General features: G+C 35.5%; 2 protein-coding genes and 1 long non-coding RNA gene across 6 annotated transcripts in view; 2 read left to right on the forward strand and 1 right to left on the reverse strand.

Annotated features, from left to right (window-relative positions):
* The window catches only part of LOC126882069 (uncharacterized), a 550,590-nt gene that overhangs the window by 170,150 nt on the left and 354,503 nt on the right, over positions 1 to 25,937 (forward strand). The window lies entirely within an intron of this gene.
* LOC126882076 (uncharacterized) lies at positions 17,537 to 18,246 on the reverse strand. The gene is made up of 2 exons (XR_007697115.1): positions 17,774 to 18,246; positions 17,537 to 17,675 (listed from the first exon to the last, which is right to left on the reverse strand). It is a non-coding gene; the product is annotated as an uncharacterized LOC126882076 (long non-coding RNA).
* The window catches only part of LOC126882070 (gastrula zinc finger protein XlCGF57.1-like), a 29,878-nt gene continuing 22,855 nt past the window's right edge, over positions 18,915 to 25,937 (forward strand). Inside the window, exon 1 of the mRNA XM_050646896.1 lies at positions 18,915 to 19,196. Within this exon, the coding sequence (XP_050502853.1) occupies positions 19,023 to 19,196 (174 nt within the window). The 5' untranslated portion in view covers positions 18,915 to 19,022. The remainder of the gene's footprint in view (positions 19,197 to 25,937) is intronic.

Raw genomic sequence — 25,937 nt, forward strand, 5'->3', positions numbered from 1 at the left:
ACCGTAAGGAAACTTCTGCTCGACGAACATTAGTGATCGCAGCGGATAGTCATGGACGCTTCCTGAAACCACTTCTTCAGCGATGGATTGGAGATGAATGGGAAATCGAGGAAATGGTTTGGCCAGGCCATGGTACTGTAGATATTATTAATGGGGTACAGCAACGGACGAGTACACTTGGAACTAATGATTGCCTCGTTTTGTTAACGGGCACCAACGATATTCGGCGGAAACAACAAGAGCAAGCAAATGATGCAAGAGCGAGGTTATTTGTGAAGACAGAAAAACCTAAGATTATTCTCTGTAATCTACCAAAACGATTCGACGTAGTGTCAGGTTCTACTGTTGTAGAAGACATCCGTCAACATAATTTGGACTTGTTAATGGTGATGTAGATACATATGAATGTAGATCTGGTCGATATATACAGCGGCACAAGGAGAAGCGATTATACCAAGCAGGGATTCCATTTTAACCTTAAGGGAAAGATTAAGTTAGCAGAAAGGATTCGAGAGGTCTTGCAACCCGACAAGAGATGCTGTCAGTGGCGTAACAAACTCCGTCGGGGCCCCTCCGCAGAATTTGAAATGGGGCCCCTTTTAACCCGGGAGCAGTCGCGCCGTTAGAAAAAATCCAACTTTTTATCATTTTCCGTGATAACTTAATGAAAAATTTTGCAACATAACTTTCCACTTGTAAGTGCCTCGAAGAAGATTGTAGTAATGCGTAGGATTTTTTTTTAAATTTTTTAATTTCATTTTTATTTTTTTTTGTCGAATTTATGGCTTTGGTGGGAACCAATTAGTTTTAAAATTGTTAGAAATATATATTTTTAACATAACAAGCAAACAAAAATATTATAAAATTGAACTTTATTTTAAATTCGTATTGTTAGATTTTGTTCTACTCGCGACTGCTTACGTGACTGAAGTGAGCGCGACTGCTCCCGCGTTAAACAATTACTAAATACGACTGATTTAACAAAAACTTTTTTGTGTTAGCGTTATCATTCACTGTTCATAACAACTTACATTTCTCATCTTTATTGGTATACAGACCCATTCCAAATAAACAACTTATTTTGTTGTTTTCTGTACAACTTACCTACAATGCATTTAATAACCAGCTTTAAAAATAGTAAATGTTAAAACAATTCTTTCTTGATTTCTTATACAGTGTGTTTGCGTAGCTTGGAACCTATGGGAAACTTTTTTATTACAAATCTATATTCTTCATAAAATGCTCTGCATGGTATAAAACTTAAGTTGCAATAATCAGATATTAAATTTTATTGATTTTATACGAGGTATATCAAAAAATATTAATTTCGCTCAATAGTACCTATACCACCTTTATATTTTACAATATTGAAAAATTTTATTATAAAAAGTTGTTCGCAATTAAAAACTACGTTTAAATATGCAATTATATCATTCCAGTTGAAATATTGTGACCTATAAAGGTACTTAACTCTTAGAGAGAAATTCATATTTTTCGACATACCTCGTATAAAGTTGGTAAAATGTGATATATGTGATAATGCAGAGCTTTTTATAAAGAATTAGATAAGAATTTTATAAAGAATTTTTTCGTAAAATTAAAAAATTTATAATAAAATAGTTATTATAATTGTAATAAAATGATGTTGGTTATCGGTAATTTGAGAAATATTTGGAAAAATTAATTTTTTATATACAAGGATGTAATTACATATTAAAATTAAAATCGTATATTGTTAAATATAAAAGTATTTTATCCTTGAGTTCAATTCCTATTTTTTGACTTACCTCGTATAAAATTGATAAGGTTTGATATCTGATGGTTTATCTGGCTTATTTTGTATCTCAGATTTAAGACCATTCAGAGCATTTCATGAAGAATAACTTTTTTCGTAAAATTGATAATAAAAATGTTTCCCATATGGTTCGAAGCCACGCAGACATACTGTATAAGTGCTCAAAAAAATTTATTTTGAATTTTCAAATTGTAATGTCTGACAGGGCCGTAACTACCATTGGGGCAACCGGGTAAATATTTAGCTTAAAATAATGTGATTTCAAATTTTTTTTTGTGTTGGTCAACTAAAATAGCAATATGTAGGTAGATACAGGAAACTTCAGTCATGGAGTACATTAAAATGCGTTTTCAAGTGGTTAAATATCAATTTTCCCGGACTCCTTCTGCTGGGTGATTAACCCCAGACCCCCCGGTAGGGGGCCCCAGATCACGTTTACCCCGGGGCCCCCAACATCTTACTTATGGCCCTGATTTAATGACATATTCGAATTCAGCATAATCAAAAAGCAAATAGCATTTTTGAACAAAGTAAAATAATGAATTCACTGATATCTTTAAAAATTATTTAATATAAAACAGTTTTATTGTTTAAAGAATTAATAAACAATTAGAGGCATCTGTGAGTAGAACTTTTCACTTTAAGATAAGATATATAAACTAACAAAAAATGTTTTAGAAAAATATAAGCTTGTTTGATTTTTTCCGAAACCGAAATAATGCAAGTTTTTCTACATTGACTTCCTTAAAGCGTAAGTATTATAATTTCCTTATCTTACCGTTTATCTGTTGAGAGATTGTCCAATGATTACACAAGAAAAGTCGTCAATAATTGTTAAATAAATGCATACCAAACTGATGCAACTATAACTGTAAAACAACACAAACATAAATAACATTCAATGCAAACAACCAATATGAAATTACTGGCGATAATATTGTATCGAAATACTAATAGTAGGTAAAGAACAGAGAGAAAGAAAACCCATTTTTATATTTAAAAATATTGTTCTTAAATTCGGCAAATTGCAATTCTAATATCTTTCAATAGTCACGTATAAAGCATTATATAGTTTATTGTCGCTACCATCAAATTTCGGTAGGTCGGAAGGGATTAAGTTTCTAGATATTATGAGATGATTCACTTGGCAAATACGTCTAGTTAGAAATTTTTACGTTTTTAAATTTAAACAGACAACGTAAAAATAATATAACAATAACAGATTTTTACATAATATCAGATCACAAGATGGGGCCCTTAAGCGATTGGGGCCCCCCCGCAAGCTTCATGCTGCGGGGCCCTCTGTTACGCCCCTGGATGCTGTGAGAGGCAAGCGTTGACAGAATATGTAATGCGGGATAAATATTGGGAAGTAATCAAAGGAGTGATGGAACAAAATGCACGGCAGTGTACAGCGAGCAAAAGCAAAACGAATAGGGAACGAAAGAAGACGATAAAGCGTACAGCTGATGAAAGTGGGATACGTGGTGGAATAGAATTGAAGAATCGTTTTAAGTTACTTGAGGCAGAGGAGGACAATATCCCCATTATTTCGCACCAAAGTGAAGAGCATAGAGAGAACCAGAAGAAACATGTCGAGTTTGTACGGGAATATTTCAAAGAAACAAAGGAAAATGGAAGGAGCAAGGAAGACGAATTTGTGTGTTTGCAGAGGACTCAGATTCAGGGAGATCATATGGATGAAGGAGAGTATTTTAAAGTAATAGATGGCGAGATTCAGCGGGCACCAAAGGATCGGCGAATAAGAGCAATTTGCGGCGGAGTCTGTCAGAAAAATTGGGAGCCAGCTGAAGTGGTACTAAAAAGTAGGGCCCACCTGCCAGCCTGGAGCGAAACCATACTAAAAGCCAAAATTAGAGGACCGAACCAACCAGAGGAAATAATTGTCGAGCAGTTTGGACACCTACCATCAGGTGTTAGAGTGAACCGAGTGATGGCAACGCGAATGGGAGATAATGTATGGGTGAAGTTCATAAATTGTAACCAGGAACCCGTGGAGCTAAGTTCGGGAAGAGTCGTAGGAAAGACGGCAATAATCACTCGAGATAATACCAAGATGGTGAGACAGGTGAGAGTTGAATCTCAAGGGTCCGACTTCACAGAGGAAATTCACGAGAAGTTGGCCCACTTGTCAGTTGGGCAGGAAAAAAATATAGGGGAGATATTGCTTGAATACCGCGATGTGATGGATGCAGAGACGGAGGGGGAATTCTCATGTACTAATCAGGTGCAACATAAGATCATCACGGGGGATGCTGCCCCGATAGCTAAACCGGCTTATAGAGTGCCTTTCCGCTTGCAGGACGAGATGAGACGGCAAATACAGGATCTTCTGGACAAGGGTATAATTGCACCGTCGACTTCACCATGGGCAGCGCCAGTGGTGTTGGTAAAGAAAAAGGCTCTGGAGGGGGAGGAGGCAAAGTACAGGTTTTGTACTGATTTTAGGGGGTTTTGTACTGATTTTAGGACCGAGAGAAGACTGGGTTCAATACGATTGATGGACACTATGAATATAACCGGATGGCGTTTGGACTGTCAGGAGCACCAGCGACGTTCCAGAGATTCATTGACGCGGTACTAATGGGAATAAAGGGGACGGAGTGCTATGTTTACTTGGACGACGTAGTGATCTTTGCAGCGGATGAGACGGAACACAATAGGCGGTTGCGAAATGTTTTACAGCGGCTACGTGAAGTAGGTGTTAAAGCGAACCTTAAGGCCGCGTCCCACGATCAAATAATTTGATCAAACTGGTTTGAGCAAACTGAAAGTGACAGTTAGTGACGTCACATCCTGAGTGTTCATTGTGGATAATAATGAAAAATTTTAATTTTAAATAAAGTACAAACAAGTTAGACAACTCAATACAATAAATTTGATCAAACTAGACTGATAGTGAGAGCACAGATTTTTAAAATTTCAAAAAAAACTGCAATTGTGACGTCACTTTGACGTACTTCCTCAAGTACGTCAAGTTTGCTCAAACTGTTTGATCAAATTATTTGATGGTGAGACGCGGCCTTTAAGAAATGTCAGTTCATGATGAGTGAACTGATATATTTGGGTCATTTAGTCACCAGCGCAGGTGTAAAACCTGACCCACAGAAGGTTGTAGCAATACGCACATATCCGCGGCCGAAGACGGTGCGAGAAGTACGCGCCTTTCTGGGGTTGACGGGATATTATCGGCGGTTCATAAAAGGGTATGCGGAAATAGCTAAGCCGCTAACGGAACTAATAAGAGTGGAAACTACGTTTGAGTGGACCCCAACTAGAGTGGAAGCGTTCGACCGACTAAGAGAGAGTTTGTCGAAACACCCCGTATTGCGCTATCCAGATTTTGAACTGCCCTTCATCCTAGCGACTGATGCGTCGGGACTAGCTTTAGGTGCGGTTTTGTCACAGCGACTTGGAGGAGAAGAGCATCCGATAGCCTACGCTTCAAGGCAACTCAACACGGCGGAAAGAAACTACTCGGTAACGGAGAAGGAACTTTTAGCGATGGTTTGGGGAATCGGTCAGTTTAGGTGCTACTTATACGGGCGGAGGTTTAGCGTAATCACCGATCATGCGCCGTTACGTTGGACGTTGCAGGTGAAAGATCCGTCGTCTAGACTAGCGAGATGGCAAATGAAACTGGCCGAGTACGAGTATGAGGTAGTGTATAAGCCGGGAAAGAGACACGTAAACGCGGACGCTTTAAGTAGAGCCGTAGCAAATGTTAGGCGCGATGAAGATTACTCAATAGATCGGGAGTGGATCAAAAGAACTCAAGAGTCCGATAACGAGTGCCAGCGCTATGTCAACAGTGGTAGCGAGGAATATCGAAAGGATTTGGACGGCGTACTATACAAAGTGACGGGCGGTAGGTGGCGAGTCGTAGTACCCGTAAAAATGAGAAATCGGGTGTTGAAGCGGACACATGACGAACCGAGTGCGGGACATTGTGGGGTACAGCGGTCACTTCAGCGGGCGGAGTCGCAGTTTTACTGGGAAACCATGCAAAAGGACGTAAGAAAGCATGTTGAGGACTGTAGAGAATGTGGACGGACGAAAAGTGTAAATAGGGTGCCCATTTGTGAACCATACCATACGTCTAGACCTCTCGAAATGGTAGGAATGGATATAGTGGGTCCTTTGCCACAAACGCAGAGAGGTAATAAATATCTCTTGACGTACGTAGACCACGCGATATGCTGAGGCGATACCCATAAAAGACTTATCGGCCGAAACTGTGGCGCGTGCTTTTGTGAACGAGGTCGTCCTTCGGCATGGAGCGCCGGAGCGGTTACTGACGGATCAAGGGACAAATTTTGTTTCGGAGCTAATGAAAGAAGTTTGTAGACTATTGGGAATCAAGAAGATTCAAACCACGGCGTATCGGCCCCAAGTAAATGGACGGGTGGAGCGATTGCACCGAACACTTATTGGAATGGTGAAGCATTATGTGAACAGTAAGGCACGGGACTGGGACGAACATATAGGACTGGCGCTAATGGCTTACCGGAGTGCGAAACATAATGCTACGGGGTTCACCCCAAATTGGTTAACCTTTGGGAGGGAAGTACATATTCCTTTTGACTGTGACGTGGGACCGAGAATAGATGACCGAGGAGAGTTAAGCTACCCAGCGGAACTGCGAAGGCGACTGGACGAGGCTTATATATTAGCAGCAGAACAAGCGCGGAAACTAGAACAAACTAATGCCGAGAGAATGAATCGGGGAAGGCACGAGAGAAATTTAAAGGAGGGTGATTATGTATATATTCAAAATCCGATCGTGCCCAGCGGAGTCAGTAAGAAGTTTTTCAAACCATGGAGTGGGCCATACAAAATCATAGAAAAACGCGGGGCTGTGAACTACGTGGTAGATAAGGGCGACGGTAAGACCCAAACTTACCACATAGATCGGCTAAAATATTATAAAGCCTGGGAAGATCCAGACGTATCGGAAGAACAAATCGGCAACCAAGCAAAACCTACGTTATCCCTTCCGCGAATAATAGAAGATGGAGTAGAGGAGAGACCCAGGATGACCGACGACGAGGGAAGCGACGAGGAAGGAGAGATTGTATGGGGTTATGCAAGAGAGCCAGAGGTTGACGACGATGACTTAGGGGGTACGGCAGATATTGGAGACGTTCCGGACGAATCGAGAGTGATAGCCCCAAGAACGAGAAGGCCTCCACAGCGATACACTCCAACCTCCGATGGAATTGGCGAGAGTGAGTTCTGGACAGATGACTCCGGTCTCAGTGAAGAACTGCGGGACTTGCAGCAGCCTGCGGACACCAGCAGTGAAGAAGAGCAGATGGTAGCGGCAGAAGTAGGGGAAAGTTCGGGTGACGAGGAAATCCTAGACATAATTAACGAAGCAACCGTGGAGGAACCTGGGTTATCAAGAGGAGGCCGGCCTCAGCGAGAGAGGCGAAAACCCCTTAGATATCGTATAGAGGATTGAAAAGGATTGCCCTTGGGGCAATCTTTTTATGTGGAGGGGAGTGATGTAACGTCCCTGGTTTTACGGCCGTCAGCCGGGTGCCTGTATTGTTGGTCGCGGTAACAAATTCTTTCCGTGTAAAATGAGGTGTTTTTCGTCGGCGGCTGAGAATGGAAATGTTTATGACACGCGATAGGAGCAGGTGCATTTTGGAGGATAGTAAAAGGGATTTATGATTTCGTTTGTTGGGTGTTGAAACTTCTAAGAGACGAGAGAAAAACAGATTCGAGGATTTTATGGCAGTGTTATTTTGTTCTTTGGGGAGTGCGCTGCGAAGAACGGTCAAAATAAAAGACGATTGGAATGTTTTGTTTTGCTCGGCGTGTGTGTAAGCGAACAAAGGGTAATTTTTTTTCTTGTTACGGATTAATTCCTTGAGGAAAGGGGTGCGATCGGAACTACTAGTGATCTGCGGAAAAAAATACGAATTCGCGTAATACCGTACTAACTATGTCCGAAGTTGTCGTCTAGAGTGTAGACTTGGAACACTAAATGGCGGATTAGCTGGGACCCGGGAGCAGTAAGACAGTGGCGGATACTAGAGGTGGTGTCTCATCGCCATCGCAGAGGACGTCAACCAGTTCGTGTGTTTACTGAGACTTCGGAAGTCGTAGATTTAAGGTAATTGACTTTTCTTATTTCTTAGTAGGACCTTAGAACATTATAGACGGTTCGATACAGGAAGTAGACGAACTAGAAGCTCTCCCATGTATAGCAATATCATTACAAGGTGATGAAGGCGAAAATGATGCAGATAGTGTTATCCAACCGTGCACTAAGACTGTTGAGGATGACGTTCCTACAGCTCTGACAATGGATGTAGCGCAAGGTGAGCATACAACTCATTTTGATATAGAATTTAAAGATCCGGGAACATGGCCTACAGCTTTATCGGATACAGAAAGGTGCTTCATAGTATCAGGCTTATCAAAGGAAGAAAGTGTAGAGCCTGATTAAGTAACACCTTAAGAGATGGTAGAAAACTAACCAAAGACTGGTTTACAAAAACTTTGTCCGGTGGCCAGAAGATCCACCGCACATGGTTAGCATACAGCAAATCAAAAAATGCCTTATTTTGCTTTCCATGTAAAATTTTTTCCCGCTCTAACTCAGAACAAAATATTTCTGCTTTGGCTAAAGAGCAGGGTTTAACTCAGTGGAAAAAATTGAATGAACGAATTCCTGAGCATGAAAATTCACTCATTCACAAAAAGTGTTTTTGCTCATGGAAATCATTGCAGTCATCATTAAATAAAGGTACTGGAATTGATAGAGAGCTACAAGACAAGATAGCGCTTGAGGAAGCGCACTGGACAGGGGTCCTGTATGCTATCATTGATGTTATCATAAATTTAGCTAAACAAGGTAGCCCGTTACGGGGTTCTAATTCTAATGAAAGCCTGGAATTTGGGGACCCTAGATGTGGTAGGTTCTTAAATACTATAGAGTTAGTGTCTCATTATCATCCCCAGTTAAGAGAGCATATTACTCGCCATAAAAAAGGGCAAGTGAGCTACTTTTATCTACTCAGATACAGAACGAGTTTTTGGATATCATTGCTGGGGAAAATCAGAGAGCACATATTTTCAGAAATAAAAGCTTCAAAATATTATTCAATAATGTTTGACTGTACACCAGATATTAGTCATTTAGAACAAATGTCTCAAGTTCTACGTTATGTAAAGATCACAGAAGAGGGTCCGGAAGTTGTGGAAAGTTTCATTGGTTTTATAACAGTTAGTGAAAAAAGTGGTTTGGCTCTGTCTGAAAAAATATTGGACAAAATACAAACTGATGGTTTAGATATAAAAAACTGTAGAGGGCAATGTTATGATAACGGATCAAACATGGCCGGCAAGTATAAGGGTGTTCAAGCTAGAATCCTAGAAGAAAGCTCTCTGGCCTTATTTGTGCCATGTGTTGCGCACTCCCTTAACTTGGTTGGTGCAAATGCTGCTAGCTTGTCAGTAGAGGCACAGACCTACTTCGGCACTCTTAATTGTCTGCACAATTTCTTTGCTTCCTCCACCAATAGATGGGAGGTTTTATCTAAACATGTCCCTCTATCTCTAAAACTACAGAGTAATACAAGATGGTCGACGAAGAAGGAAGCTGTGACTGTTGTGTATAAGCACTTAGAAAAAGTTGTAGATGCCCTCAATGAACTAAAATCCAGTACACTAACAACACCTGAAACGAAAACAGAAGCGAACTATCACCTAAAAAATGTTAGTACGTTTGAGTTTGTTGTTCTCTCCTGTTTTTGGTATAAACAATTATGCCGCATTGACATCGTCAACAAGCTTCTTCAAAAGGAGGACATCACTGTAGATAGATCGGCAAGACACATCAGTCGATTGATCACAGAATTTGAAGCTCAACGGTCAATTTGTTCAGCTGATGCAGTGAAGGAGGCTAAAGATATTTCAGCAAAGATCAACATAGATCCACACTTCAAAGAAGTACGCAAGCGGAAAAAAAAGCGGATGTTTGACGAAAAAGCAGAAGATGAATCAAACGAACTATCAGAGGAAAAAAAGTTTGAGCTCTTAACTATACAAAGTATAGACAGGATTCTTTCTGAACTGCGACAAAGATTTGAAGCCATCCAAAATGTGAATGTTTTATTTGGTTTCTTAAATGGGGCTAAATTTGAACAAATGTCTGAAAAGGAGTTAAAGACCCATGCTAACGAACTGGCTGTTACCTACAAGGATGATTTGGATCAGAGTGAGTTGGAAGTAGAAGTGGAAAGCTTCAAGTACCATGCATTGGATTTAGGCTCTAACATGAAAAAGGCTACTCCACTCGACCTTTTGGTTTATATTTGCCAAAACGGTCTCCATGATGCCTATCCCAATATAACCACAGCTTTGAAACTTTTTCTTACAATTCCCGTTTCAGTCGCATCAAATGAAAGAAGTTTTAGTAAACTGAAGATAATAAAAAACTACATCAGGAACTTGACAGGACAACAACGACTAACCAACTTGGCCATCATATCAATAGAGCACAAAATAGCTTCAGCAATATCTTTTGATGACATTGTTAAAACATTTGCAGCAAAAAAGCCCGAAAAGTTTCATTTTAAAGTTTGTTTAGGGCTTTCATTTTGTACAAAAATGTAATTATCATCTATTTAAGAAATTAAATAATTATTATTTAATATCTTACATTGAGCAATTATTTACCATACCTTTCTCCTTTTAGACGAAGACTTCATAAATAATTGTGAAAAAAAGCAATTTATTACTTTTTTGTGGTTCATTGGTATTTAGGGTGGTTGAGTCTTTGTATGACTCATGAGGCATCTGGCCGGGGGGGGGGGGCCAAAGTCATTTCTTGCCCCTGGTGAAATACGGCCTAGTTACGTCCCTGATTACACCAATCGTGATGAAATTAATTTTCCATGTGCTTGTGATTTGTAAATCCACATTTTGACGTACCAAATTATTAGAATTGTACATGAGTAAAAATGAGTGACCCAGATCCGAAGCGACAAAAGAGTTACGCGAGGATAAAAATGAACAATTGTTATTTGTTAATCTTCTTCACAATTATTAAATTTTATTTGATAAAAGAATTAACCCAAAAATTAAGAATCTTCTTCTTAGTTTGTAAATTTTTCTATGACACACATTCATAAATGCTGCCATATTGTAACAAAAAAATACCTACGCCGAAGACGTCCACCCACCAACTTAACATAAACTGAAGCAAAATACTACTAAACAAGCACATACTTCAATAGCGTAGTACATTCTTCTATGTAGGCTGGTATAAATAGTAGCAAATACTAGGGAGAAAAGCAAATGCTTTTTAAGTGAAGTGAAATCTTCAAAAATGTAGTACGTACTTGATGCATTAGCAGTTACTACATTGTATGCCACCATGGGAACTTTACTTTATAGTTAAACTCGTACCTATTTACGGTTATCCGAAAAAACTCTTATAAAATAATACTTTTATTTGAACGACTTGAAATACTTGGATTTTCCATAAATAATATATAAACAATAAATAACTTTTTATTAATTGTACGCCTTAAATCAATTATTATTTTTCAAATACACTATAAATACTATTTAATAAACAACTCATAGGGTCGTTTAAACACAGCGATAAATCAAACAACTTATCAAGGTGAATCGAGTTGTTGCAACTTATCATTGTGTGTAAACGGTGCATCGCACAACTTATCAAAGTTGGAGTTGGGTTGAAGGTGGTATCGCATTGAATCGCAGCGTCTAAACAGCGTTTCAATATTTTTAAAAAATTTGAACACAAAATGGAAAGACTAAATTATTATCGAGGGCCGAAAGTCCCTTAGAATATATAAGAAGTTTCTTTCGAATGAGATATTTGAAATTAAAAATCACACTACATTTTCTCTTAGCTTTTCACCCCTGTAACTTATTAAAATAAACATTATAGAAGTTCTCAGGGACTTTCGGCCCTCGCTAATAGTGTAATCTTTCATTCTGCGTTTAAATTTTTCAAAAATACTTCTTAGTTTTCTCAGGATTCGAAAAAAATGAATCCCCATTTGAATAGCATTGCAGCCGAAAATACGTACCAATCCTCTTAATCTAAATGTCTTTCCGGAAAATTTTGTTTTAGAAAAATCTAATAACGTAATAGATTACGATTGGATTTATTTATCAAATCCGCTTTAGATTCTCTAAACCATTTTTGGATATGTTAATCAAAAAGTCTTTCCGGTAGCCGGTAATCTAGTATTAGATATAATTAAAATGACGGTAGAAAAAACACAGTTGAATAATAAATCAGAGGTTTTCAAACGTGGGACTCACGTAATTGTCAACTAAAAATTGTAATTGCAATTGTAAAAAATTGTAATTATGAAAAAATATAACTATCTCACTCTGTTGTCTCAAACCTTATGGAATGCTTAAGATATGTCAATGAAAGCAGCAATATCTTGTGGCGTTAAATTCTTTGTTTAAGTATTTTGTTAACCAAACGCACTTGGTTCTATATTTCTATGCTTGTCACTGAATCCAAATTGATGTTTTCGAATTATTTTATCTTTGTCTCTTACCATTTTTAGTCTTTTCATGTAGGTACATCTTCTCAAAGTGTTCAAAAGCTTAAGGCCTAAAGGACGAAACATTTTCTGGTTTCCTTCAGGGTTTAAGGATCATTATGGTACGGGGGTAGGGGGTACGGCAGATATTGGAGACGTTCCGGACGAATCGAGAGTGATAGCCCCAAGAACGAGAAGGCCTCCACAGCGATACACTCCAACCTCCGATGGAATTGGCGAGAGTGAGTTCTGGACAGATGACTCCGGTCTCAGTGAAGAACTGCGGGACTTGCAGCAGCTTGCGGACACCAGCAGTGAAGAAGAGCAGATGGTAGCGGCAGAAGTAGGGGAAAGTTCGGGTGACGAGGAAATCCTAGACATAATTAACGAAGCAACCGTGGAGGAACCTGGGTTATCAAGAGGAGGCCGGCCTCAGCGAGAGAGGCGAAAACCCCTTAGATATCGTATAGAGGATTGAAAAGGATTGCCCTTGGGGCAATCTTTTTATGTGGAGGGGAGTGATGTAACGTCCCTGGTTTTATGGCCGTCAGCCGGGTGACTGTGTTGTTGGTCGCGGTAACAAATTCTTTCCGTGTAAAATGATGTGTTTTTCGTCGGCGGCTGATAATGGAAATGTTTATGACACGCGATAGGAGCAGGTGCATTTTGGAGGATAGTAAAAGGGATTTATGATTTCGTTTGTTGGGTGTTGAAACTTCTAAGAGACGAGAGAAAAACAGATTCGAGGATTTTATGGCAGTGTTATTTTGTTCTTTGGGGAGTGCGCTGCGAAGAACGGTCAAAATAAAAGACGATTGGAATGTTTTTTTTTGCTCGGCGTGTGTGTAAGCGAACGAAGGGTAATTTTTTTTTCTTGTTACGGATTAATTCCTTGAGGAAAGGGGTGCGATCGGAACTACTAGTGATCTGCGGAAAAAAATACGAATTCGCGTAATACCGTACTCACTATGTCCGAAGTTGTCGCCTAGAGTGTAGACTTGGAACACTAAATGGCGGATTAGCTGGGACCCGGGAGCAGTAAGACAGTGGCGGATACTAGAGGTGGTGTCTCATCGCCATCGCAGAGGACGTCAACCAGTTCGTGTGTTTGCTGAGACTTCGGAAGTCGTAGATTTAAGGTAATTGACTTTTCTTATTTCTTAGTAGGACCTTAGAACATTATAGACGGTTCGATACAAAAATGAAAGAAGAGACATAAAATTTGTAAGAAATGTCAAAATAAACAAGCAGAATTAAGAATAATATACTAATCAAATAAGTAGCTAATCATTGAATTGTGTTTAAGAAATAGGGCCGGTTGTTCGTACGCTAATCAACAATGATCACTATCAAATATTTAATTACTATCACAACTGTCAATGTCAACTTTGATTGGGTTGCTGAAAACATAATTATTGGTTACAGTTATGAAATTAGTTAATTCATTATGTTAATAATTGTTATGTTAATTGATTAACTAATCTCATAATTATAATCAATTATGTTTTCAGCAACCCGATAAAAGTTGACATTGACAGTTGGTGACAGTAATTAAATATTTGATAGTGATCATTGTTGATTAGCGTTCGAACAACCGGCCCTTAAAGTTGTAAATTTTTTTTCTCTAAAGTAATGTAAATTATAAATAACTTATTTTTAAATGTATATAATGGATTCAGGTTAAATTTTTGCGGAAAATGGAAGTATTTGAATTAAGGATAGACAATATCTTACAATAGTGTTAGTAGATAGTAAGCAAAGGGACACAAAAAGTGAAGTTCTTAGAGAGATTACATTTTTATTATAGGTACAATATTTTAAAGTTAGTAAGGCGTATATAAATAAATCAAAACAAGACTGAAATAATACGATGAAATAGTAAAGTAACGTTAAATTCTTTTTTTATATATACCATTTAATAGAAGTTTAGGTAATATTTAGCTTAGCTTAGGAAGTATTAAATTCGAGATTTTATTACAATTAGATTAGTTACGGCTTATAGGCACTAAAAGACTATTTAAAAGTTAGGATCAATTTCATTCACTGTGGACACTGTTTTGATGAAGTGAATTAGTGAACGAAAAAAAAAAGGACGAAAAGACACGACGTGAAAGTACGTGAACTAGTGATAGGTTATAAAATACCAGTTTAGTATAGGGAAAATATGAACTTTTGTGTAGAATAGGATTTTTTTAACTATATAAGTAATATAAGGTCTATCTCCTAAAAGGCGATGATGGACAATCAATCTCATTTTAAAAATATGTAATTTTAACAAAACGGGGAGGTGTGGTATTATAATATCACCCTGTACAAAAGATGTTTGATTGAAAGTAAAGCATATTATAAATTGTCCGCCCTTGACCAAGGCCGACGTGTGAGGTTGCAAAGTTCATTCTAATATATAAGTAAACGCCCGATGATATCATAATCATTATTATTATTGTTGTAGTAGGTCGTTACTGTTAAATGTAAACACATTGTTATGGTTAGGCTGATGGAGGTGATTGTAAATATAATGTATTTGAACCAAACAATAGAGTTTTAATTAATTGGGACCTAGAAGGCAGTAACCACACACATATTTATGACAAGTGTACGAATCAGTAACACAGTATTTGATGTTTTGTGTGTTTTTCTAAAACACTCAAACAGATACTCAAATAAAGGAGGGTGCTTCAAAACTACATGAAAGCTATACTGATGATATTGGACCTGAGATTTAAGATGAACTACTGTAGTTCAAATATTTTATAGTCCATCTCCAGGACTTGTATCAAAAACAATTTATTCCTGCCATAGTTTTTTGGGATATTTATGAGAACAAATTCGAATCGAAGTTTAGAAATTTGTCAGTAGCTTATAAGATTTATCTTACGCTAATGATTGCAAATGCAACAGGCGAACGGTAATTTTCAAAAATGAGAATTATTAAAAACTGTCGCCGTTCGACAGTAGCACAAAATAGACAGCATTTCTCTCAATTATGGCTATTGAGAAAGATAGATGTGCTCGAAAATTTGGAAGTTGAAGATATTTTAAATAGTTTTGTTTCTATGAAACTCAGAAAATTTGCTTTATAATAATCGTATATACTTAAAATGTATATGTTCGTTTATTGATAACTATAACAAAAAAAACTAAAATAATTTTTTATTGTAAAATTTAGACAAAATTATATAAATAAGGAGTTTCTTGACTATTTCTTTGTTTAATTTCTTGAAGCAACACGTTTTACAAAATGAAACAAAAATTTAAGTTTAAATCTACAAAATGCCCACCAATACATCAAAGGAATACCGCTCAGAGATGGAAGGGTTATCCGAGGTTTTGGAGGGAAAAGACGAAAGTTTCCTAAGGGGCCTCCTAGCTTTGGTTGCCTAGGGGCCTCAAGATTCTTAATCCGAGACTGTTTATACAACGCAGTTCTTCACATGTTCAAACCTTATCTAAGCTTCCCATAGTAACAGGACATTATTTAAATAAGTTTACAACTTTCTTCTTTTTCGACTATTTGTATAGTATATAAATAATGGTAGCCACTGAATACATAATTAGTGAAAAAATAATCCTATCATTTATACAAGTAAAGGTTATCCAAGGACATTCAAAAACTGAACGAAACCGAAATAGCCATCTCTACCTTTCTAATGACAATGTCACTGTCAACCTAACGTTTACATCTGCAGTTTCCATACCAATGAGAATTTTACTACACGTAATTTGCCGTGTAAAGACAGAAAAAGTAGGGATAGCCGTTAAGAGGATCGGTACGTATTTCTGGCTGCAATGCTATTCAAATGGGGATTCATTTTTTTTCGAATCCTGAGAAAACTAATAAGTATTTTTGAAAAATTTAAACGCAGAATGAAAGATTACATTATTAGCGAGGGCCGAAAGTCCCTGAGAACTTCTTTAATGTTCATTTTAATAAGTTACAGGGGTGAAAAACTAAGAGAAAATTTAGTGTGATTTTTAATTTCAAATATCTCATTCCAAATAAACTTTTTATTTATTCTAAGGGACTTTCGGCCCTCGGTAATAATTTAGTCTTTCATTCTGCGTTTAAATTTTTCAAAAATATTTATTGGTTTTTTCAGGATTCGAAAAAAATGAACACAATGCCGTGGTAATATTTTCCAAATCTATCTTTGTCTTACAACGCACTCAGCCGAATATAATATTGTCAGCATATATTGGGTGCGTTCGGACGACCATAGCGGCTGGCTGGCAGCAGAAATCGGCTGAGTGGTTGCATCCAGCCGTGATAGGGAAAGCTTAGTAAATCTCTCAGCGGCTGGCTTCCAGCGGTGACGTCTGACAGCTACTGCTGGCTCAGCTATCCAGCCGCTGTGGTCGTCCGAACGCACCCATTGTCAGTCAGACACTGACAATCAGTGACAATTTTAAATATTTGACATTGCATCGTGAATATTTTAAGTTATTGATTAAATATTATTGATTATAGTGTTGATAAATAATTGATTTAAGACGTGAACTTAATAAAAAGTTATTTATTGTGTATTATTTGTGGAAGATCCAAGCAGAGAATACATCAGGATAATATATTCTGTGATCCAAGTATTTTGTTTTTAAAGATGTTCAAAATTGTAAGCGTTCCATAAGAACAATATCTTATTAAAAAATCACTTCAACACTTTTCCTTTTTTCTCGATTGAGTATAATATTAGTTTTTGTTGTACAAATAAATTATTGCAATCACTGAATACATAGTTAGTGAAAAAATTATCACATTAACTGAATTAATAATTTGCAATTATAAAAATAACAGTTATCCAAGAACATTCAAAAGCCATCTCTTTAAATTAATGATGACATTTTTAAGTAGAATGACATTCTAGTAATGTTTACATATCCATAGAAAAAAGTGTGTGATTTGGTAGAATGCGATCTTACTCTTTAAAAACATGTCACGTATTTCAGCGCCATCTCAGCACCTGGTTAAATGGAAGGATACTACAAATCTGGCCTCCACATAAGTGGTCTGTAGCTTCGACATGATAGGTGTGAAATTTTAAACGTTCTTGTTGTTGATTGGATAGGAAGGGTGCCATAATCTAGCCTCCATGCTAGGTACATAGCCTCCATACGGTACTTCCAATATTTAATATTTTATTCAAGTGGAAAATAAAGGTAAAACACAAACAACTTTTGTTTCTTACTTATTTATTTATAAAATAATGTGACATTTTACATAGAAATATGAGTATTTAATTTGGATTAAATAAATGTTTACTTGTTGAACTTTTCCACCGTCTGCACACAACAGCTGAACGGAGCCATTAGACCTAACAACAAAACGCGAAATAAAGTGTGTATTTTAAAACTGTTGGATAAACAGTACCTACAATCAGAAAATCTCTACCTTACAATCAGAAAAACTTACCTTTAAAAAGGTACTCGACTACAAAATATCTAAAAACACGACTGAATATCAGCTTTTTATGGTGACACAAACACATCACATAACCGACCATATAAAATAACTGAACGACAACGAACGAACACTGAACACAGATTCACAGATAGCGCAGGATTTGTCAAAAGTCATGTTCCACCAATCACAATGCCGACATCAGCGCCTCTGACAAAATGGAAGGAAAATAAATACGATTACATGTTTTTTATTAGAGTGCGCGGGGCATGTACATATCCATGCCAGTGTCAATTTTACTACACGTAATTTGCCGTGTAAAGACAGAAAAAGTAGGGATACACGTAAAATATTTGCGAATTATGTACCCATAGCCTTATAATAAATGGTTACAAAAAGAAATCTTTTCTAGGGTAATTTGAAAGATCTTTTCGAAATACATTATATTGAATAATAGAATATACATATGGAGAAAGTGCACAGCCTTGCCGAACTCCTCTTTATTGATATTTCTGTTGTCAGGAAGTCTCGATCTATTTTGATCGCCACCATATTTGATCCCAATACAGGTTTTTATAAGAGTCACAGCGTTATAGTCTATACAATGTTCTGTTAGGGTTTCTATAAGTTCTCTGTATGTTTACTCGTTCAAACGCAATTTCGTGGTTGACAAAAAAGGAGAAACATGTATTTTCGCTGATCTCGGCGTTTTTGTAGTATAATATACTACAAAAGTAGGTACCTCGTAGGTATCTGATCTGTTGGCCAAACAATGGAACAATGACTCCCTCAAGCCTCGAAATCTATAAATTAAAAAAATTCCTTTTAATAATTTATTTGGACGTCTTATGCTGTAACAAAATTTTAATTCATTGATTAGAACAGCATTTTCGTTTATGCCTATCCTGGCACTTACAATCTGAAAATCCAGTAATGTCCACTTCAATTATTGAAAAGTATATAATAGTACTAAAACTCTAGTTTAAACAGAATAAGAAACAATTATTGTATTTTTTCTATGCTTTTAAAAGTCTGTTTAGATAATTTTCCAAAGAATTTTGAATTGAGCATTTTGAAAATTCATCTTGGCTACGTTCACACTTGTTACTGGTTGTGTTATGTCATGTCACTTGTCGAATAGCAAATGTACAGAAAAGAAGAATGTTTAATGTTGATTGATGTTGATTTATTATTAAATAGAAAAGGAAAATATCTTTTTAAAAAAAGCACATAAACAAAAATATATTTTTGTTTAACCAAAATGTATGATATTGAAATATTTGACAAAGACAAAAATCGTTTAAGCATTTCACCAGAAGATCTCCACAATAAGTGCAGAGTCTGTCTGACAAAAGATGGCTTATTTAATATCTTTGAAACCAAGGAAAATGACCATTTCTATAGTGATATATTGGCAGCTCTATCCTTACTGCAGGTAATTTGTTAAATACGAACATGCGAATCAGTACTTACATTTCATGGAGCATATTATAGTGTGTTTCAATAAATAGAGATATGTTATAGCTGGATAGAGTTGATTGAGATGGCTCTAAATAGCTTTAAAACGCCTAGACAGCCTGACGTGGCTGTCGGAGCTGACAACATTTACGTTTGGTCTGACCGTTGGAGCATGTGTTGGCTTGTCTCATGACAAAAATTAGTCAGGCTGACGGATTTGGTTGGGTGGTCTTGCTATTCAAACATCCTGACGGTCGAGTCGGGCTATAAATTTTAATGATTTATTTACACACAAATGACATACTAACTATGAGAATTTCGTTGCTTAAGGTGCAGAAGCTCGCAACCCACAAATGGGTTTTTGTGCAGGACAGTAAAAAACTATCTGCATGCGAAAGCCATTAAACCTAAATGGAACATTGTTGATTTAATATCAAGGTATTAATAATACCCTGATATTGAATCTATAATTCTCTATTTAGGTTTGGCGATTTTCGCATGCAGAGAATGTTTTGTGAAGTTATACTTCTTTAGGCATGAAGGTAAATTTTTCATTTTACTGGGCGCATGCGCACACCGACAGTATGGTATAAACGTTATACGGGATTTGATTGGGTGTTAAAATCATCTGTCAATAATTGTTCAATATGGAGATTTTAGATAAACAAATTAATGTTGTGTATATTAGTTTTTATTGTTGTGATGGCAGAGAAAAAAGCAAGTTTATAATATTGTAGTGACTTTTTAAATAGTTTTTAAAAGCGACAGGTAAGCAATAATTGTAAATGTTTCAGTATCCTAATAAAAAATTTCATAGGTACCTACCTACCTATTTGGAAACTTTAAAAAGAACCTACCAAAATAGTATGTAATGCTTTGATTTACATAATTTGATTACCGTCAAAATTTCTATCAATATTCACCTAATATATTGTTTTCTGACTCTATGTTTTGTTGTATTTTAATATTTCTTTCAATTCTAAATAAGTTCAATTCAAGATCAAAATAATTTGGTTAAATTCAGAACCGCCAAAAGGTTAATCCGTTTAGTTAGTTGATCTTCGCACATGATGACACATGGTTTCCGTGGGTAAAAGTTTAAGGTGAATGAATTGCAATACTAACTGCGCTGATAAGCGGGTTAGAACTTTTATTTTAGAAACTTTTATTTTTTTATTTTTATTATACATTTTATGATTGTAAGTTTATTTATTATATAATTTTTTTCAGAAAATACGTATTTAGTTAAAATTTTTTCCTACGTTGTTTAGAAATCATGTGTGGTATTTTTCAATGTGTTTGTTTGTGTGTGTTTTATTCTTTTATTATTTTAATTTTTGGCACTGTTTTAATAAAAACTTTTGAGAAGTAGTAAGTATTAAAATTAGTTTAATATTTAAATAAAATATAAATAAACTGTTTAAAGTATATTGATTTCGTTGAAATCATATAATAGAAGTATAACTTCTTACGTGCGTACAAAGTACACACATTCTTTTTTTTGTTCTCCTGTGGAAAAACTTACTTGTGGGTTGCAAGCTTTTGCATCTTAAGCGACGATTTACTACTTGGTGTATTTTAAAACGTTACATTTTTTGTACTCCCAATTATGACATTAGAAATTAAAAAATATTGCTTATACTTTATACATTAGTAAACTAAAAATGGTAATTTTAGGTATAAGTACCATTTAACATATTGGTAATACCTATGTAGTTTATTTCGTTCATTCTATATTCATTAACATACAAATGCACAATTTTAAAATTATAAATAAAAAAAACAGTTTGCTTACACTAAAACATAATATACCTACTGGTATGCAGAATAAAAAATTGCACTAAGGCTGCAATTCAAGTACCTAGTTGGCTACTAAGGTTTTGTCAGATATTTTGATCAGGACGTGTGTAGAGCCCTACAAGAATGATCAGGGAATTCTGTCGTGTCAGGAGGTCAAATCAGGATCTGTGTAGGTGGCTTTAGTGGGCTTTCAATTTTTTATAACATTTATACTGGGCTATTTATCCATTAGGTCCAATCCCTAGATACACTAATTAAAATTAACTCACCACCTTAAAATGGGACATTTTGGATGTCTCGTATTTCCTAAACTTGTTGTCCGATTTTAGTATTTTTTTAATGTGTTATAGTTAAGTATTTTCTATGGGAAATAAGCCACAATTTTACTAAAAAATGAATTTATTAACGTTTCGAAGCCCAAATCGGGTTTCGTTGTCAAAATACAAAATACTATTAAAATAAACAAAAATGTTGTTGCTAAGTAAAAAAATTCTTCTAATAATTTATTTAATCTTACTTATTTATATTGGCAATTCCAGACGTATTATACATTTTAAAGTAGAAGACTTTAAAATGATATCGCCAATATTTATGAGTTGCGTTCCTGGGACGACTTTACTAAAAGATAGTTCATTCGATTACATGAAATCAATCCCAACTCAAGAATATCCGTCGCAAAAAATCATAGCATGTGATCTGTCTTTAAAAAGACAACCAAATGCAACAATGACAGTAAAATTCTCGCGTTAGAGATTCCATAGCAAATCACGAGGGAAAATCAGGAAAAAAACCTCGTGATACTATCCCGACATCGTAAGTATTTGGTCTTACATTTAATTTACCTTCAAAAAACTAATACCAAATTCTGACTTTAATATGTTTAAATTATAAATAATATTAATAATACATAGATATACAATAAGTAATACTAAAATATAAAATTTGTACTAACTCGATATGTTATTGACTTACTAATCGTGGTATTTTCTTTCTATTGACTTCCTCTTTCAGGAACGCAACTCATAAATATTGGCGATATCATTTTAAAGTCTTCTACTTTAAAATGTATAATATACGTCTGAATTGCCAATATAAATGAGTCAGATTAAATAAATTATTAGAAGAATTTTTTTACTTAGCAACAACATTTTTGTTTATTTTAATAGTATTTTGTATTTTGACAACGAAACCCGATTTGGGCTTCGAAACGTTAATAAATTCATTTTTTAGTAAAATTGTGGCTTATTTCCCATAGAAAATACTTAATTATAAAAATGCCACGAGGAAATAGTTTCAGAACAACAATGTGTTATAGCTTTATTCTTCAGGAATATCGATGCAATAATATTGTTGCTAAACAGATAAGTTTCATTGTATACCGGGTTTAAAAATGATAGTGTATTTTTTCTCAAAGTTTGGAACACCCTGTGGAATATTCTAGCGTATATAAAATATTGAAATTAAAACTCAACTGTAGCCTTAGGCTTTCTTAACATTTTGTTTTTTGATTCATTCGCTTGTGTTGGATAATAAAAAAGTTAGGTACTTTAACAACTAACAACGTTCTTCATCAATACAGGGTGTTTCTAAATAAGTGCGACAAACTTTAAGGGGTAATTTGGCCTGAAAAAATAATGACAGTTGGCTTTACAAACGAATGTCCGCAAATGTTTCGTTTCCGAGATACGGGATGTTGAATTTTTTCTTACAAACTGACGATTTATTTATTGCTCTAAAGTCGGTTGATATATGCAAATAAAATTTAGTAGGTTCTAAGAGGTAGTTATTGCGCTTTTTTTGAGATACAATTAAGAATTTTATATTCACTATTGGCGTGCATACGGGTCATACCCGATCATATTACCTGTATGCACGCCAATGGTGAATATAAAATTTTTAATTGTATGCCAAAAAATTCGCAATGACTACCTCTTAAAACCTACCAAATTTCATTTGCATATCTCAACCGGTTATAGAGCAATAAAAAAATCATCAGTTTGTACGAAAAAATTCAACATCCCATATCTCGGAAACGAAGCATTTGCGGACATATACGTTTATAAAGCAAATTATCATTATTTTTTCATGCAGAATTAGCTGTTACAGTTTGTCGCACTTATTTAGAAATACCCTGTATTGATGAAGAACGTTGCTAGTTGTTAAAGTACCTAACTTTTTTATTATCCAACATAAGCGAATGAATCAAAAAGCAAAATGTAAAGAAAGCCTAAGGCCACAGTAAGTTTTAATTTCAGTATTTTATATACGCTAGAATATTCCACAGAGTGTTCCAAACTTTGAGGAAAAAACATACTATCATTGTTACACCCGGTATACAATGACACTTACATGTTTAGCAACAATATTATTACATCGATATTCTTGAAGAATAAAGCTATAACATGTTAGAAAAATCACTAAAATCGGACAACAGGTTTAAGCAATACGAGACATCAAAAATGTCCCATTTTTAAGGTGGTGCGTTAATTTTGATGCTTAGTGTATATTTACATGGATGCCTCAGAAGTCAAACGGTGTAAGTCACATTCTCCCTAAAAATGATTTATGAGATATCATTTCGTTGTTTGTATTTGTGAATATGTTACCCATATTATGATAACTAAAGACAGTTTATTTGTTTTTAATAACTACTTATATTTCTGCAACTATACTTTCAGATACACTTAGTTTCTCATTTTAAACACTTATTGACTTACACCGATTGGCTTCTGAGGCATCGATATGACTGTTTACTTTTTGCTTATTCACTACAGATAATCTTGGTTGAGAGGTATATTAATTAAAAGATGATAATTAAAACCTATATAAATATAAATAAAGATTGTAAATATGAACCCTTTGCAATTATTATCATGGTTCACATGATACTGACACATGATTTAATGATTATATGAAGAAACTAATAACGAGTTTAATTTCTGCAAAATATATTAGGGAAACACATAATACAATATCATTAGCAACAGTGATCAGTCAATCCCTGGAATCATTCCCTTGTCCTCTGCCACTGTGTAGTACGCTGAATGTGTGAGATTTAGTTCTGTGCTAGAGAAGAATGGTCTGCTACTCTGCGAGTACTGTGCTATATTCTTAACATGTGTTTCCAAAATGTCAATAACTAGTGTTAAATGCAAAGAAATATTGTAACAATTGAACAAAAACTAGGGATTTTAAACAGAAGTGAAAAGAACGAATATGTTGCATCATTATCACGAATCTATTAAGTTAGCCAGCAAACAACTGTTTCAAAATAATTTCATAAAAATTTCATGTCTCAGTTTGAAACTCTTTTAATCCTCCAGTGGTGACGTGCGATCCACAGTTCTGACTATGAAGTAAATCATCTTTTACTGCGCAGAATTTCAACAAAGCGCTTCGTGCATGTAATTACATGTACCAAATAATGAATATATTAAGCAATATGGCTCTATCGGCCCAACAGAGCCGAGGTCACTAATAATGTGTAAATTTCTTACATTACCGCTGGAGGGTTAACACCTCAAGCACTTTGTGTATAATATTACACAGTAGTCGGGTTAAGGGCGCCATGTGTATAGATATTATTCACAGGGCATAGCTGACCTGTCACGCCACGGACCCAATCGCAAGATATAGTTCAAAGCTTAATATGTTAAAAATATATCTGCATGGAAATTATTGAAAAGATCAACTTTTTCAACAACTTGAAGCAGGGCCGTCTTAAGCATACACGGCGCCGGGGTGCGAGACTAATCTTTGCGCTCTCTTTTGTTAGAAGATTATAATATAGTATAGGTTATAGGTACGCAAAAATTAAAAATAATTATGTTTGCTTTCTTTATTTATGTTTTAAAAAACATGGTTTGAGTATTCAAAAAAGATCAATCGCATAACAGTATATTATATCAAAGTCAACTTTTCTAGCTTTTAAGTTGGCAAAAGTTTTTATTACTTCGGTGATACTGTTTACTTGCTGTTCTATACTTATTAAAGTCAGGTTTGTTCATCTGTCTGTTTGTCTTGTTGAGCGCAGATAATTTTTGATTAATTTAAGTTTAGAAAAAGACCTTTCTCCTTCAGCTACTGTTACTGGAAGTGTTAAATATATCGTTCAAAATATTTGGGAAAACGGAGAGTAAATTATTAGATTATATAACTTAAAATATCGAGTGGAGTTGTGTCTTTATTTATAAAAAATTATTGGTAACAATTCTAACTCATGCAATATATTTTCATCATCTACCTGTCAGATCTATTTCCATGCGCTAGTTTTTTTTGTAAATTAAACATTGTGTCTATTTTAAGTTTTCTTCGGAGTTTCTCCAACTCAATATATTTTTCAAGAACGATAATTATGATTATGTTCCCTCAACATTTCAAATCTTTCACTTAATTTTGCAATGGCAATGTCCATAATATGTCCAATCAATAATAATAGAAGTTGACTTTAAAATCTTGTTTTGGATCTAACAGAGACTTGTCTGCAGCCTTGTAATTGAAATGTCTTTTTCGGGGACGTGGACGAACAGTTTCAGGAAATTTAGTTTCGCAATCGAGTTCTTTAGCAATTGGTACTGAGTCAATTCATATCTGCTCAAACGCAGTGTCGGTGCGGTTGTTGGCCAAATCTTTACTAACTTGATCAAGCATCTTAACAGCTGCCAAAATAATAATATCCCGCGTTTGCAAAGTTTTACTGACAATATTGACCTTTGCTAAAATATTTTACCAGTCACGACAGAGCAGATAAACTTAGTTCTTTAATTTTGTCATCAATGAACTTGCGATGTTTCTTGTGTCATTGTCGTACTTGTCAAAAATTCAGTAAAATGCATCGTAAATTTTCCCCATATTAAAACGATATATTTTTAATGAGTCAATTCTACTCTCCCATCGCGTATTTGAAAGCGGCTTTAAT

The sequence above is a fragment of the Diabrotica virgifera genome, chromosome 3 (assembly GCF_917563875.1).
Source record: "Diabrotica virgifera virgifera chromosome 3, PGI_DIABVI_V3a".
Taxonomy (NCBI): Eukaryota; Metazoa; Arthropoda; class Insecta; order Coleoptera; family Chrysomelidae; genus Diabrotica; species Diabrotica virgifera.